At 34.6% G+C, this 18,344-nt stretch overlaps 1 protein-coding gene across 1 annotated transcript in view; it reads right to left on the reverse strand.

Annotated features, from left to right (window-relative positions):
- MDGA2 (MAM domain containing glycosylphosphatidylinositol anchor 2) overlaps positions 1-18,344 on the reverse strand; it is an 858,520-nt gene that overhangs the window by 482,410 nt on the left and 357,766 nt on the right. The window contains exon 2 of the mRNA XM_043556078.1: positions 6,187-6,326. Coding sequence (XP_043412013.1) covers positions 6,187-6,326 — 140 coding nt within the window. The remainder of the gene's footprint in view (positions 1-6,186; positions 6,327-18,344) is intronic.

Below are 18,344 nucleotides of genomic sequence, written 5' to 3' on the forward strand. Positions count from 1 at the left end.
CAGCCTGGATAGATTTATCACAGATGATAAAAGAACATTTTTTGAAATTCTATAAACCATGATAAGGAAGAGATGCAACATTTGATGATCTCTGATTAGATAACAGATTCCAATTCTGCCTATTTAATTGGACATAAATCCAACAATCTAAGACCTCTATTGTTCACGTGCATGCATTAATTTTATTGTAAGAAATTTAACAGACTGAATCAGAAGAAAAAACATATGGAAATGTGAACCAAGATGTACAAAATATTTGCAAAGGAGAACACACAGATAGCACTAATGGTTTAAAACTGAAAAACCTGTTACCAAGGCTTGCTAATATATTCATTATGGCAAATTTATCACTTTGAAATCTGCATACAGAATTAACAAGGATAAAAACATCAATAACTCAGCAACAGTCTTGACAGTCAAGAATATATTTATATAGCAATCAAATGACTGAATATGATCCCATTGTAAAATTGAATGGCCTTACCCTTATTTTTTTAATCAATAAAATGAACAATGCCTAGGATGAACTGTAATAAGCTAGTAAACAATATTAATTATTCTTAGGTAGGTGCTTGGGATATACATAATTATATTTTAAGGAATCGCTTTCAAAAATATTACAGTGATGAAAAGTAATATTCAAATGAAATCTTACCCAGAAAGCCAACGTATAAAAGCAGAGCTTTTTTGGTTGATGCACATTTCATCTTTGTTTTGTTTTGTTTTTGAAAAGAGAAGAAAAGCCTTCCAAATATAAATAGCCAGGTTTGTTATTAAAATAAATTCAAAGACCTTCACATTATACTCATTACAATAAAACTGCCTTCTTGTTTGAGAAGTTTGAAATATTCAAAGTGTCCTACTGAGAAGTTCTTTGTAAAAGTTTTCCATACTTTCTATTGCAAGGTCCCATAGCAAGAAAAATGCAATGCAATTAAAGTTCCAGTATTTATTTGGGTGGGGGATATAAAGAGCTCATTTCCAATATCAAAGAGAAGAAAAAATGTCTGAGGCCAACCAAGCAAATACAGAAGCACAACAAAAAGGAGTGACTTGCTTTCCTCTATAGCTAAGTGTAATATAAAGCCATTGAAATTAAAATAGCACGGCATGGTAGGAGAAGGGATAAGTAGAATGGTAGAACAGAATAATTCAATTTTGGGGCATCTGAATGGCTCAGTCAGTTAAGCATTTGACTCTTGATTTTCACTCAGGTTGTGATCTCAAAGTTTATGAGATCAAGCCCCACGTCAAACTCTGGCTGACAGCACAGAGCTTGCTTGGAATTCTGTCTCTCCCCTCCCTTTCTGCCTCTCTCCTGCTCATGCACTTTCTATCTATCAAAATGAATAAACATTAAAAAAGAATAATTAAATTTTATTAGTGGTGAAAATAGCATTTTTAAGAACTTTTAAAAATGCTTTAATGTTACACACTATATAATAATTAAAATGTTAACAGTTCTCATTACGAGAGAAAAAAATTGTAACCACGTACGGTGACAGATGTTAACTAGACTTAACTGTGGTTATTATTTCTCTTGTACACCTGAACCTAATATAATGTTATAGGTCAATTATACCTCAATTTTCATAAAAAGAGAAAAAATAGCATTTTAAAGCTGTAGGGTGGAATGCTGACTCTCCTGTCTGGATTAAGGCAGAGGGAAAGAAGAAGAAAAAAGAGAGAAAACACTAAACTAATACTTTGTACCATGGACAACACATTCCCTAATGATTAAATCATTAAACACATTAGCAACTATATAAGCTGTTAGAAAAGAAGCATACAATGTAAGATACATGGACATGAAAGGGATCTTATGAAAGTAGGTATAGAATTCAGAAGCCAAAATTGAAAAGATTAAAATGATTCATCTTTTAAAAACAAAATTATCCAAGTAAAAGTCGCATAAGCAATATTAAAAGACACATCCTGGTAGATAAAATTTGCAACATAATTTTCAGATACTGAATTTATTTTTATAGGATGTAAAAAGTCCCTACGGGTCTGTAGGAAGACAAACAGCTAACCCATAAGAAAATAAAGAAGGTAGATAACAACAATCAACAGACAAAGGAGATGAACAAATGATTGATACATGGGTGGGAAAATGTTCAAATTGACTGGTAATTACGAAAATGCAAATTGAAACTTCACTGTAGTATAATTTACTTCCTCACATCAAATTAGCAAAAATTTTAAAGATTCACCTGTGCTAAGGAATTAAGGTAAAGTCACTTTCAACTTTGGATAAATGCCATTTTGGAGAAGGAAACTATCCTACAATGACACTGGCAGACATGTAATCAAGACGTGTATAAACACATACACATACCGGAAATGCTCACTAAGTTATTATTTGTAATAGTAAAAATCTCTAAGTAATTCCATTTTAAACAAAATAGCGGCAATTCCATGTATCTAGTGCATCTATACAGTAGAATTTAGTGCATCCATACAAAGTATAATTCAGCCTCTGTGAAAATAGTGATCTAAGTCAGTGGTTCTCAAATTTCAGGGTACATCAGGATTACCCAGAGTACTGGTGACAAGACAGATCACTGGCCCCAACACAGGATTTTCTGATGTGATGGGCACAAGAACTTTCCTTTCTAACACATTCTCTTCAGGGACCACACCTTGAGAACCACTAAGCTGGATCTATAGTTGGTGATTTGGACACATGGACAAGTGAAAAATTCTAGCCACCGAATAATACTTTTCATTACCTAATTTAAAAATGAAACTAAAACATTAACATATACAATCATATTTATGGGAATGCACCTAACAAGGACTGCAAAATGATACATCAAACTATTTAACATAAACCTCTGAGAGGTGAGTGGGACAGTGACAGGGAACATTTTGTTAAATATCTCATTGTTTAAGTCACTTATAAGAGAGCTATATTAAGAATTCATTTGTTATTGATGTGATAATATTGAGAGAGAAGAGAGGAAGGAAAGAAGGAAGAAAAGAAAAGAGAAAGGGAGTGATGGAGGAAAAAAGAAAAGAAGAAAGAGAGATTGGGTAGCTGAATCTTGAAATTATGGACATGTAGAGGTAATATTAGGTTTAGAGATTTACTAACAAATTGTTGCCTCCCCCTGCTTTCTTACTTCTTCATATATGTTATAATAAACCTTCATTAAATGAAGTAGTCTGAACATAGTCCTAGTCCTTGCAAGCTAAGCAAAGGTAATTAACAGAAATGTAAAAGCTCTGTGGAGTATTAAAACACAAAAAATATTGAAATTTATTTAAATGGGTCTAATTTAAAGTAGGCCACAGGAATGCTAAGAACCACTTTATAAATCTACTTATTTTCATACTTACATATTCAACTCTAGACTTTAAAGTCTAATCAGAAATTGCTTTAAGACAATGAATAAAAGCCCAGCATATATTTTATTACATATCAATATAATGCTTATTTACATACCAACTACATATATATGTACATATATATTTACAATACCCATTTAACTCTCAAAAGGATTCTATGATATAGGTATGATGTTTACCATCATCCTTTGTATACAGGTAAGACACCTGAGGCATAGAGAAAAGAGAGGTCAAGGAACTTTCCCACACTCAGGCGGGCAGTCACAGTGGATCCAGGGTCATACCCAGGTAGTCTGGTCCCAGTGCCATACTATTAACTACTAGTACCTTCCTCTGTACCTTCCTCTCCTTCGTTTATTTCCCTTGCATACAGTAATATCTTCAGGCCATTCCATATTGCCAGATGATATATTTTTGAAGAGAATTTTTTTTAATCTAGAAAAAAATGCTGCCTTTGAACACTTCTGGAAATGGGGACTTTTATGACTCTCACTGCCAACAGGAATAGACAACAGATTAAGGAATCTCCTGAAGAGTGGAGTACCTCACTCTTCCAGTGCATTCCCAACCTATCACATTCAGATGAGCCAAGACAGCCAAGAGGTCGTTCCAGCTTCATGGGCTCAGCCAAGAAAAACCATCCTCAGGACCAGCTGCTATCAGCATGCCCTTTAGCGTTTGGCCAGGATGTCGATGCCCAGCTGTTCTGTCAGCTTTCCTTATACAGTTTGTTGACAAAAAAGAGGCCTGGTTAATTTTTCAAGCGGGTGATATAAACTGAAACTGTGTCACCTGTGAATGCCTAAATTACTTCTAGGAATGAAGAAATAACAATACTGAGACAACTTTTTCCTAGGGTCAGAAAACACTGAAATGGTTCCAGCAATGGAACTGTTTGAAAAAAAAAAAAAACACATAAGGCAATAATCTACTTCTTTGTTACAGAATTATTTTGGATTGGCCAGACATCAGAGATTATACTCCAGATTGTGAATCATTGCAGACAAAATGTATGAAGAAAATAAGAAATTCCTAATACTAAGGGAACCTAAGGATGGAGATGAGGGAGCAGACAGCAGGGATGACTTTTTAAAAAGATAGAAAGTTGCATTTTTAAGTGTAATTTGTAGTTTAGAAGGTGCTGAATTTGGTGGGTTCGGTGTGGGAATGATGGAAGAATTAAAGAGTCTTCTCTTGCCACAAACTGCCTCTCATTTGACAATTTGTGTTTTCTTTTAGATTTGGACATTCATATTTTGATCCCAACTTTTTGATTTTGGAATTGTTATTCTATGTATACAAATACAAAAACTATAATCAAATTATAACAGCACTAAATTTTCTGTGAGATAATATTCTTGAGTTAATGTCATCATTTTTTAAATTTTAGCAAAATTATTTTTATTGAAGTCCATTGTTTCTATATGAATTTTAAAATATAAAAGGTCTGACATATATTTTCTATATCCAATTTTAATAACTATCATTTTTGTCCTTGTATGTATAGTTTTGCAATCATTGTTTTCCATGAAGTCTAATCATAATAGGTCAAATTGTATAGAACTCAAATTTATTAATGTAATTTAATTCTTTAATCAATTTTCAGTTAAAAGCAAGTATTATAATTTATCACTTTAGCCATTGTGAATTTTAATTTTAATATTATTTTTAAAATTTAATAACAATGAGGTTTAATTATTTTCTAGATTACTTTTTACTGTCTTTCATTTTACCAACAGAGTAGCATTAAGTTTTATATTTTACCGTTTTAGTTTTAGTCATGGTCTTATTTATCCATCTATTGCTTCATTCTATGAAGTTCATTTGCTTATTTTTATTTGTTCTTCAGGTCACAATGGTAAGGTCAAACATCTTTGCGTATTAAGCGTTATGGTTGGTAGGAGCAAAAGAGAAGGTTAATATGATGAGTTCATAAAATATCCACACTGCCCCTTACTTTCTCCTCTGTAGTGGTGTTAGATGGATTTTTTTCCTGTAACACTAATACTTAAAATATGCAACTTTGCCACCAAATGAGATCTCTCTTCCATCATAGTGTCCGTATTGATTGCCAGTGCAGATTTTGAACCAGGCAGGTTAAATATATGACAATAAGAATCGGCAATTACTGACTAAAACATCCTGAATATTCTGTATTGAATCTGAATTAAATTTTTACATCATGAATACACAGCCTAACTATATTACCTTCTGCCTAACCCTTTCTTTCACTCCTACAAACTTTTGCTTTGCTCATTATTTATAATTTTAGTGCCCTTTGAAAGTCTCAATTTCTGTTCCTGCTATTAAAGTAGCTTATGAAAGCTGTAGCAGATGACTCTGAAAGCCTGAATGCATACACCTGCAAACATTTGTTTTTCAAAGTTTTCTATGAATATAATGATGAGGAGTAAGGAAAGTGCATGTGACCTCGTGCACCACATTCTTCACAACAAATGCTTCCTCGGCTGCAATTATGTCATCATGAAATCATGCTCCACATTCTAAAATAAACTCATTGCCATATGAATTGTTATCTTACTGAGATATTTTTGTAGTTGTCTTTTTAACAGCTTCCTTAGAAGTGTCTTCCAAATTTCTCACAATACCAAAACAAAAAAATTCTTTCTTCATCTTATCCAAGTGAGTATTTCAACCGTGAATGTTCAGCAATCACCACCCTTATCCTGCACTGCAGACACGCAGTGACTTCAATGTCTCTCTCTCTCTCACACACACACAATTGTTTTAGCTAAATCTCCTGAAATATGTACATTTTTGACTTGCAAGAAAGGTCAATGAGAGTTTCCCCCACTGTCACGGTTCGGGACTCACCTGTGGACGTGGATGTCCTGTGACCAGACAGGTCAGTTCTAGGGTTTCTCCTTCCCGTATAGTATAGACCCTTTCGGAGTAGCGCTCCTCCTCAATGTTACAGGCCAAGCCTGAATGCACAATACGAACCGTTGGGGGAGCTGTCGGGTCAAGAAGAAGAGAGACAAGACATATAAAAAAAGTAAGTAAACTCTCCTCCCATGAATCATCTTGGTTGTCAGAGCAATTCTTATTAGACTTTACCACAGTCAGATCCATCAGTCTTAAGACTTTGAGCAACCCCAAGGGATTAAAGATATTGTTGGACAGGAAGCTTTAAACTTTTCTAACAGTCACCAATACATTCTGAAAATGGCAAAGGGGAACATGATGGTGGGAGAAAACTCATGACTTAGGAACTCATCATCATTACAAGACTGCATGATGAGATCTGACTGCTAAAATGGGAGAGGTCCTTCCTTTTCTGAAACCCCAAATTTAATATAGTAAAGGATGCTGCCCAAAATCTAAGTAGTGCAACCTCCAGAGACCAATAGAAAGAATAAAGGAATTTACATGAAAAACACTGGCATTTTTCTACTAATTTTATAAGCCTTCTGGTGCAAATAGAGTGCTAATGAATGAGAAGATTTTGTTGTCAGGAATTGAACATCAACTTAGCTTTCAATATTTATAGACTATTGTGTTGATATGAGCAAAAGATGATCGTTGAATTAAGCCATTGAAGAAGGCAATAAATCATTGATGCCCAAGTGTAAAATTCTGATTCAAGAGAGACGTAGTTCTCATGAAGCTATCCAAATTCCTAAGTATTATTTTCTCCTCTTTCAATACCACACAGGCCAATAAAACTTGACTAGCATTAATTGACTTACTTATCACTGAAAATCCACTATATGCAAAAACTCTTCCAGTCATAAGAAACACTTAGATAATAAAATATGTTTCCTGTCACCAAAGAGATAAATGTCAATTACTAGCTTCAAATTGGAGATCATTCTCATTTGTGAATTCAGGATTTTTATTTGTAATAAACACATTTGGGAATGGAGGAGAAAGGGTTATTTTAATTAAAGGCAAGTGGAAAGGCTACATCTACAGGTAAAGGATAGTAATCTCAAGAATTTCCTGTAGCAATCTTAACCTAAACATCAGTATTGTCAGTAGATGCTATGGTTGCTTAAAAATTAATGAAAGCATACTTGGAATTCTTTATGTAACATTAAAAAGATCATGAATATCATAGAATTTGGTTGAACTTGGTGATTCTATGGAGGAAATAAAATGAATATAAGTCCAACTTATGGGAAAATTTCTTCTGGAAAAATCTGTGTTCTGAAAGTAATACAAAAGAAAAAGTTTCCAATATCTAATACTTTGTTTTATATAAACTAATGTATATAGCATTAACAATCGAAAAACATATTTTGTTATCGTTCTCAATTTCAAACAGAAACTGATAGAAAAGTCTATTTATAGATAATAAAATCATTGGGTATTTCAAGTTCTTTCTGGATTCCCAAGCAGAGTCCTGTTCTTCAACTTTCAAATTCAGGATCCAATACCCAGCATCAAATGACATGTAAAGATTTCCAGCATGAAGATAAGAAGATTTAGAAAAGTAATTCTTACATTCAGTATGCACAAAAACAATTCCCCAGAAACCTGTTTAAAATCCAGATTTCAGAGGTATGGCCAGAGATCTGTTATGGATGCAGAAAACACAAGAACCTGCATTTTTGCCGAGCACCCAGATGATAACGCTGCCAGTGCTACTTAGGCCAGATGATCAAAAATAATTTCCTAAGTCTTATAAGTATTTCTTGACTCAAGGAAAGTACTCCAAGGAATAAAATATCATTTATCTTTTAATATTGTCAAGTAACTAAATTTCATGCATGCATCATTTCATTGGTTTGAACATTAAATTATGTTCAAAAAAAATCAAATGTTTTGTTTGATCTATAAAATCAATTTATCAAAAAAAAATTCACCATGTCTTTGGACTCTGTCTAGACACTGTAATAATTTGTTTAGTTTTATGACATTAGAAATCCTTATCTGCAGCGTTTTTCTGGGTGTTCTGATACACTGCACACAATGTTTCCGACATATCATTTCCTATAAGGATCAAACTTAAACTTCAGTTCAAAGAAGCAAAATCAGAGAGCTACTTATTTTTAAGCATCCATAATACAAACTGTATACGTATTATAGAGGCTAACAAACTGATGACAATTAATAAACATTTTCAAAGCAGAAATAGAAAATACAGATTCACTACTTTGAAATATTATTCTATGCCAAATGTATCTTAATAAGTGATAGCACACATTTACTAATACATCTAATTATAGAGTACCATGACAATTTTTCCAGATTAATTTACACATTATTTTTGTTTTAATTTCAAATCAATGAATAGCATTGTTATTTTAAGATATATCTTTCCAAAGCATCATTATGCAAATAAGTAGCTTTATTTAAAACATGAAAATTATACAATAAGCACACTGTGTTCATGTACAAGGGTTAATTTTCTACTTTCTTTTATATTTTAACACGTTCTTAGAAAAGGTAATGCCTATATATTGTAATCATTATGAACCTACTGTCTATCTTATGGTAAGGTAGAATATTCTACCAAAGTTTAGGAGTGGAAGATGTATTTTTCCTAGTATGCATTAAAATATGTGCTTAGTATTTTCATTGCTCAGTGCTAAGAAGAGTATTTTGGAAACTTTCACTAACTCTCTGGTCTGCAGAAAGCTCAACTGAAAAGGTCTTAGTTCATCCAGGTCAACACTCTTATTTCCAAATTGGGGACATCAAGTGACCTGCTCATAGGCCTGTAGCTAGTTGTGCCCTAAATGAGACCAGAACCACTGGTCCTTTGTTCTTTTCACCACTTCATGCTATTAAAACTATGTCTGACATAGTTAAATAAGGGCTCTAAATAACTCCTAAACTAGACTTACACTACACTAGAAGGAAGAAAAAGATTAAGTGTTCACGAAGTAGAGCACTGCAAGTAGACCAACAACATAAACACTATAATTGCTACAAACAACCAAAGTAATATTGCCCCAATTCATCATCCTGCCTCCAGTACGTGCCCAACCCAAGAAATCTCACAACTGCCAAAATAATATGTTGAAAATTTCTATTTTCAACACGTCCTCTTCCTGCCTAAGGATCCATGATGTCTCTGCATGACGTTTCACAGAGGAATGCCTCGAAGAGTTCTGTAAAGGTCCTCATACTGACTATCCAATCTGAAACCATACTTCTCTGTAACATCAGCCCACCAGGGGTAAGGTAAAGAGCGCTGAGATTTTAAGCCTTTGATCTCATATACAGATCTTTAAGCATGTATTTATTGAGCAACTGCTATCCATCAGATATGAGAGGCTTTGCTCACATATCCTCCCATCTAGAATTCCCAGACAGATATTTAGACCAATGTTCCTGACACCTTCTTGGATTATTTAGCAATGATTCTCTTTTCTTTTCTTCAGGAGATATGTACTGCCCAGTGATTTTCCTTTTCCTTAACACTCTAATTTTACATTAAGCATATCATTGCCAGGATGAGCACCATTTTTGGCATCTGAATCATATCACATGATTCAGAATGCAGAGTAGATTTACATTTAATAATTTATTTTAATTTAATAATTAATTCATAATTTATGTTTTAGCAAATATCACTATAATGACACCAACATCCTATTTTAGCAAAATATCAATTATTATGGCATTGAATTTACTTAACTTTAAATATAAATGCAATTTGCAGTACTCTAACTGAAGCACGTCATCTTTTATCCTCTGCCTTGTTGAAAAAAACTCAATTCATCATCCTGAAATTGGACTAAGGGTTACGATCCCCTTTGCCCTGTAGAGTCAGCAATAAATTAAAATGTTAAAATATTGCATGAGACTCATATTCATCCAAATTTGTTTGAAGTAAACCAAATCCCATTACGTAAAATCTTTCCTAACACTAATCACATCAACTCCCTTAATTCGAGTAAATTGGCTTTGGGTTCAAAAGGTCAGCCTGAAAGGGCAAAAGAGAGATATTCTTTTATCTTGTTAGAGTATACTTTTGAAAGTTAAACCAAATTTTCTCTGTATGCTGTTGGAGAAAGGACACAGAGAAATTATGCTCCAATGGCAACAATCAGGAGCATTTCTAGGCTTTTATTCTCATATACAGACTTTCAAGCATATATTTACTGAACAACTGCTGTAGATCAGGCAGAAGGCTATGTCCTGGGGATATAAAAATTAATGTTGTGAGCTGTACCTTTTAGCGGCTTACAGCCCATAGGGTCTGTCCAGTTAGGAAGGAGGGAAGGAGGGAAGGGAGGAAGGAAGGAAGGAAGGGTGGTACTCTAACAGAAGAAAGTGAAAAGTACTATAAGAGAACAACCCAGAAGATGCCTAAATCTGCCTGGAGGTTTCTAACATGAGTCAGTGACATGTAACCTAGGTCTGAAACCATGTGGTGGGAACAAAGGAGGATACTCCAGAAAGAGGAAGCAGTGCATTCAAAGGCACGTCTGCAAGAGACTGCCTGCAGTGTTTAGGAAATAACCACATTAAAATGTGGCCCACGTAGTTTATAACTTACTCTAAATGTTGACACTGGCGCCACTCTCTCAACTTGCCATTATGTCTCGAGACACAGCAGAGACGCCGTATAGTCCTAGGAATGGAAATGAGGGCAGAGACCTACTTCAGCGGGTTTTGTTAGACAGGAGTTGAAGATTAACTCCAGGTGGGGTGAAGGAGGAGTTAAGATGACACAGAAGTTTACACTTCAGTTAACTAGGTGAGAGATGACTGTTTAAATAGAAAATGCCTGTTGAGCACCAGGCTAGCTCAGTCAGTAGAGAATACAACTCTTGACCTCACGGTCCTGAGTTTGATCCCCATGTTGGGCCTAGACCTTATTTTACAAAAAAAAAAAAAAAAAAAAAAAAAAGAATAGAAATAAAATGCTCTCTTGATCACTACATACTATTCAGAGGTGGAAAAGATTTGAGATCAGGCGTTCTAAGCCCAAATCATGGAGGGGAGGACTTGGTTAGAGAAAAGACTTAGCTGCAAAGCATTTTCAAAAAAGTCGTTTTCCAATAGCAGGCAAGTTATTAGCCAGTAAAAAGGTTTGGTATTAGGAGTTTTCTCTTGTCTAAGAACTCCAGATAAGAGCTTTGTACTTTGGTAAGTTCCTCAAATCCCTGATCCAACTACTCTCTTTGGAAATCCAGTTGCCAATATAATCTTGACACTCTTCAACACCAGGTCAAGACAGCTTATGTTCTTGATGCAGGTCCCAGATCTCCTGGGACAGGCAATGTGGAGAGGGATGCTCATTGGTCCCCTCTCAGAAGCCCTGGTAAACACATCAGGGAACCACCCAGCACCAGCATCTCTCACACATTCTGTCAAGAGACAGAGACACAGAGACAGAGAGATAGAACATCTCACACCTCACTGCTCTCACATGGCTAGAGATAATACAGTTGACATTGTTAGTTAACAGCATTCTCTTAGCAAGCATTCAGTTGCACTTTTCAAGCAAACATAACAATAATCAAATTTCTTCCCATTCTCCATTTTTGATTTAAGTGACCACATGCTTCCATAAAACGCTTCTCAGTTTTGCTTAACATCTTACATTTAGCTAATTGACACTGTCAATAATTGGCCTCTTCTGCTTATTTCACACAATCTCCAATACAGCACATTTAAATAGTAATTCTAAAAATGGTGTCTTCCTTTCTTAATTTCTCTCTCCCACCCAAGTGACTGGTTTAAGATAGAAGATGAGTCTTCTCCTCCCTCCTTTTTTCAGTATGATCTTCCAATTCAATACTTAAATTAAGTATTGTGTCTTTAGATGGAGAGTCCATATTTATCCTTCTTGTTGTTTACAACAATTTGCTTAGTATCTTTTTTCTTAGGCGCATTATATTACATATTCCGATATAACAAACACAGGGAAGAAGAGAATAAGATTTCATCGATGAGGTGAAGAACTCAGTTTTAGATGCTAATGGTGAGCTGACCAACAACTGAAAAGTCACTGCTGTACATAAATATTTAGAACTTCCAGAGTAGTGGGTGGTTGACAACAAGAGAATAGGCGAAACCTTGAAAACAGAGAATGTAAAGTGAGAAATGAAGAGGATAATGATAGAAACAGAGGAGTATGAATTCTTAATACAGAGATGCCAAGAAAAGACTCAATACGTTTCTAAAGTCAGAGAACTGAAGGAAAACAAAGAAAATGTAGTTCTTTAAAAGTTACATTAAGAGGAGTGCCTGGGTGGCTCAGTTGGTTAAGCGTCCGACTTGGGCTCAAGGTCATGATCTCGTGGTCTGTGAGTTCGAGCCCCACGTCGGGTTCTGGGCTGACAGCTCAGAGCCTGGAGCCTGCTTCAGATTCTGTGTCTCCTTCTTTCTCTGACCCTCCCCCATTCGTGCTCTGTCTCTCTCTGTCTCAAAAATAAATAAACATTAAAAAAAATTTTTTTTAAGTTACATAAAGAGATGCTCAAGCATGGGGAACTGTCCAAAATGTTACTTACAACAGGGTTGTCAGGAGGATCACAAACAAAAGGTCATTGGCTATGAGAGCTAGGATGGCATTTGGTGAATTTTGAGTGAGATATGGTATTAGAGTAATGGGGTCAAAAGATGAATGAGGTAAGACCCAATGGAGAGAGAAACGTCTTAGTAGGTCAAACCAACTCAGGGCAAAAAGTAAAACTTCTATTCAGGTTCACCCATAAGTGAAAAGGAACGTAAGTATAAAATGGAATCCTTTAACAATATCATACCATCATCTCAGAACTGCAAAGACTAATTATTTAATTTTTTTAATGTTTATTTTTGAGAGAGGGAGAGGACAAAGTGCAAGTCAGGGAGGGGCAGAGAGGGAGGGATACACAGACTCCAAAGCAGGCTCCAGGCTCTGAGCTGTCAGCACAGAGCCAGACGCAGGACTCAAACTCACAAACCGGGAGATCATGACCTGAGCCAAAGTTGGATGCTTAACTGACTGAGCCACCCAGGCGCCCTGCAAAGACTGATTATTTACATTATATAGTAAACAAACCATAATGTTTGTGTTTCCAACATAAACAACTTTATGCAATACTATACTATTTTCTACAATTCTTCATCATTCTTTTAAAATTGACTTCCCTGGGGTGCCTGGGTGGCTCAGTGGGTTGAGCATCTGACTTCGGCTCAGGTCATGATCTCATAGTTCATGGGTTCAGCCCTGCGTCGGGCTCTGTGCTGACAGCTCAGAGCCTGGAGCCTGCTTCAGATTCATTGTCTCCCTCTCTCTCTTCCCCTCCCCTGCTCGTGCTCTGTCTCTCTCAGTGTCTCAAAAATAAATAAACGTTAAAAAAATTTTTTTAATTGACTTTCCTAAAATCCTACCTGTTCTTCTTTTCCTTCTTTTTTTCCTCTGTTTACTCTTTTACAAGTTTAACTTTGTCAATTTCTGCACCACATATGCAGAAATCTCTCAAAACTATCTAATTTCTTCTATAAAAAGTACAATCAAGGTGAATCCCTACAGCACATAAATATACTTAAATGAACCCATATTTTAAAAAGAAAAGAAAAACAGAGACAAAACAAGAGCATTTATCTTCCCATCAAGGCCTCTTCTTGTCCTTCCTTTACAGTTTAGTGCCTAGAAATAACAGTACACACTCTAAGCCATCTTTCTGCGTCTGCTTTGCTATCCTCAGACCACAGCAGCCTGGCTTCTGCCTATTGCTTGTATTTATAAAAGGAAAATAGAAGATGGTAAGCTGCTAGATTTGGCATTATTTTGGTCTTCTAATTCAGTCTTAGTTTATCTTCCTTTTCCTCCATGAGACTATAAGGATCTTATGAAATTATACCCTTACTCTACATTTTAAAACTACATAGACTTATTAAATCCCACTAATATACTCACTACACTCATGAATATAAACACATATGGAAACATGCCCATAAACAAAATGTTCAATTTGTATGCCTATTCTAATAATTTCCTTAAAATGTAGTTAAAATCCCTCTGTCATTGCCCTAAGTAATCCCAAATAGGGCAATAGTCTGATACACAAACAACATACAGATTATTTTAGTCAATTTTTTAGTTCCAAAAAAAAATCAGTTAGAAACTGACATTTGATTTTTTTGATTCATTGATTTCTTTTAATTAACTACTATTTCAGCATCAGTGTGAACTCATTTCCCTCCCTCTTTCCCCTGAACCTATATATTTGATTGACACAATATTCCTATTCACATCAGAGAAATACCTTTTTTATATTTACAAAATATAAAAATATATTTTATATATAATAAAATAAAAGTACCAAGATCCTATTGATTATTCTGGATTTAACCAAAAGAAGGCCGTATCTACCTCATATGACTTTGAGAAAAGGCTCTTAATATGAAAAGTTTTAAATATTTTGCATTATTTCTTCAGTACATGTTGAGCAGCATTGTTATAAGTTAATTGAGCTCCCCTGAGAGACTCTCCAAAGCCCAAAAGTAAGGTAAGAAAATTAAACCCTGAAGCCTCTGCTTTTAGAAAGGAGCTATTAATGTTTTCTAAATAATAGAAGTTAATATGATTTTTTAGGTTAGTGTCAGCTAAGTATTTAAAGAAAAGTGTTTAAGTTAAAAATTTTAACTCAAGTTATCTGTTTATATGCAATAGATACTATTTAAGACGGAAGAAAGTCTGTCATCAAAAGAAAGTAACAATAATAATATAATTATATACATGAAATATCTCTGATGAATACAGATACAAAATTCATCAACAAAATATAAGCAAACCAAATCCAAAAATATGTTAAAAAATCATTTACCATGATCAAATAGGATTTTTTCCAGGGATCCAAGGGTGGTTCAATACTCACAAACCAATCAATGTGGTATATTATGTCAACAAGAGAAAGGATAAAAACCGTATGATCATCTCAACACACGTATAAAAAACATTTGACAAAGTGCAACATCCATTCGTGATAAAAAATCCTCAACAAACCAGGTTTAAAGGAACATACCTCAACATAATAAAGGCCACACATTAAAAATCACTGCTGGGGTGCCTGGGTGGCTCGGTTGGTTAAGCGTCCGACTTCAGCTCAGGTCATGATCTCATGGTCCGTGAGTTCGAGCCCGGCGTCGGGCTCTGTGCTGACAGCTCAGAGCCTGGAGCCTGTTTCACATTTTGTGTCTCCCTCTCTCTCTCTGCCCCTACCCTGTTCATGCTCTGTCTCTCTCTGTATCAAAAATAAATAAACGTTAAAAAAAAAAATTTTTAATAAAAAAAAAATAACTGCTACCATCATACTCAATGGTAAAAAACTGAAGAGCTTTCCTTCTAAGATGAGCAACAAGACAAGGATGTTCACTCTCACACTTTTATCCAACATAGTTTTGGAAGTCCTAGTCACAGCAATCAGACAAGAAAAAAAAGGAGGGGGGGGCATCCAAAGTGGTAAAGAAGAAGTAAAACTTTGACTATTTGCAAATGGCATGTTACTCTCTACATAAAACCCAAAAGACTCCATCAAAAAAACTAATAGAACTGATAAATTAATTCAGTGAAGTTGCAGAATACAAAATTAATACACAAATCTGTTGCATTTCTGTATATTAATAATGAATTTGCAGAAAGCGAAATTAAGAAAACAATCCTATTTACAAATGCACCAAAACTAATAAAATAACTAGAAATAAACTTAACCAAGCAGGTGAAAGACCTGTACTCTGTACAAGTAAACACTGATGAAAGAAATCGAATATGACACAAATAAATGGAAAGATATTCCATGTCCATGGATTGAAAAGCCAATATTACTAAAATGTCCATACTACCCAAAGTAATCCACAGATTTAATGTAATCCCTATCAAAATACCAACTTTTTTCACAGAACTAAAACAAAATACTATTAAAATTTGTATTGAACCACAAGACTATGAATTGCCAAAGTAATCTTATAAAAGAAGAATAAAGTTGGAGGTATCACAATCCAAGATTTCAAGATATACTACAAAGCTAATCTAAATAGTACAGTATTAGCACAAAAAATAATCACATAGATAAATGGAACAGGATAAAGAGCACAGGAATGAACCCATGTCTATATGGTCAGTCAACCTATGACAAAGAAGGCAAGAATATACAATGGGAAAAATGACAGTCTCTTCAATAAATGGTGCTGGGAAAACTGACAGCTACATGTAAAAGAATGAAACTGGACCACTTTTCTACACTCTACACAAAAATAAATCCAAAATGGATTAAAGCCCTAAATGTGAGACCTGAAACCATAAAAATCCTAGAATAAGCCCTAGGCAATAATTTCTTTAACATCAGCCATAGAAACATTTTTTCTAGGTATGTCTCCTCAGGCAAGAGAAAGAAAACCAAAATTAAAATATTGGGACTACACCAAAATAAAATGCTTTTGTAGAGCAAAGGAAACCAACAAAACAACAAGGTAACCTACTAAAAAGAAAAAGATATTTGCAAATGATATACCTGATACAGCATTAATATCCAAAATATGTAAAGCATATTACACAACTCAACACCAGAAAAGCCCAAATAATCAAATTAAAAGACAAGCAGAGGATCTGAACAGATGTTTTCCAAGAAGGATATACAGATGTCCCACAGAAATATGAAAAGATGTTCAATATCACTCATCATCAGGGAAATGCAAATCAAAATCACAATGAGATATCACCTCACACCTGTCAGAATGGCTAAAATAAAAACTCAAGAAATACCATGTGTTGGCGAGGATTTGGAGAAAAAGCAACCCTCATGCTCTGTTGACGGGAATGCAAACTGGTACAGCCACTGTGGAGGACAATATGGAGGTTCTTCAAAAATTTAAACTAGAATTACCATTTGATCCACTAACTCGACTACTGGGTATTAACCCAAAGAAAATGAAAACACTAATCTGAAAAGATACATGCATCCTTTTGTTGATTGCAGAATTATTACAATAGTGAAGATAGGAAGCAGCCCAAGTGTTCATCTATAGATGAACACACACACACACACACACACACACACACACACACGCTGGACTACTACTCTGCCATAAAAAGGAGATCTTGCCATTTGTAACAACATGGATGGATCCAGAGTATATTATGCTAAGCAAAATAAGTCAGTCAGAGAGAGACAAATATTATACGATCTCACTCCTATGTGGAATATAAGAAACAAAACAAATGAAGAAACAAACAAAAAGAGACAAAAAAACCAGACTCTTAAATAGAGAACAAACTAGTGGGTGGGTGCCAGAGGGGAGGTGTGTAGGACAAGTGTGAAATACATAAACAACACTAAGAACAGAAAATAAAATGACCTTCAATAATAATACAACTATGTGCATGAAATTTTGAAGTGAAACACAAAAATCAGTAATGCAATTTAAGTTGTAATGTTAAAACAAGAATAAAACCAATAATGTTTTTGTATAAAAGAACTACCTTGTAATGTCATTTTCTAATATTATTCATTCAGGGTACTAACTTTGCAGAAAATTAAACACATAACAGCAAAATATAATCTAAACTATATTCCACAAAATAACATTTTGTGTCCTATTTTTCTTAAGTGAAACAATATAAAAATTTTAAATTTTATTACATGGAGGTTTCTATATTTGCAAATTCGGATTTCATCAAAAATATCTCTTTGTTTTCACCTAGAAGCATAACCTATTAATATCTATAGCTAAAACTTCAAAGACTCTTATATGTTTTATAGATGAAAAACACATTTCACTGAATCAAAGGTTTTTAACATTCCTTTTTTCAAATAGAGCATTTGACAACCTCTTATGTGTGTTCCATAGAGGAACCATGGACCTCCAAGTCTTAGTTGGCCTCCAGTTCTCTACATCCTTGTCTCTACATGGACATTCCTAGCCCAAACCCTTGACTATGTTCTTCCTGGTATTTTACAGGGGAAATATCTGACTTACATCTAGCAAATATTTGAAAGCCCATCAAATATTTTGTTAATCTTGTATTTTGCTCACAAAGGATTTGTGTGGACTAAGCTGGGTACCCCAACTTGAAGGTAATTATT

Source organism: Prionailurus bengalensis, chromosome B3 (genome assembly GCF_016509475.1).
Source record: "Prionailurus bengalensis isolate Pbe53 chromosome B3, Fcat_Pben_1.1_paternal_pri, whole genome shotgun sequence".
NCBI lineage: Eukaryota > Metazoa > Chordata > Mammalia > Carnivora > Felidae > Prionailurus > Prionailurus bengalensis.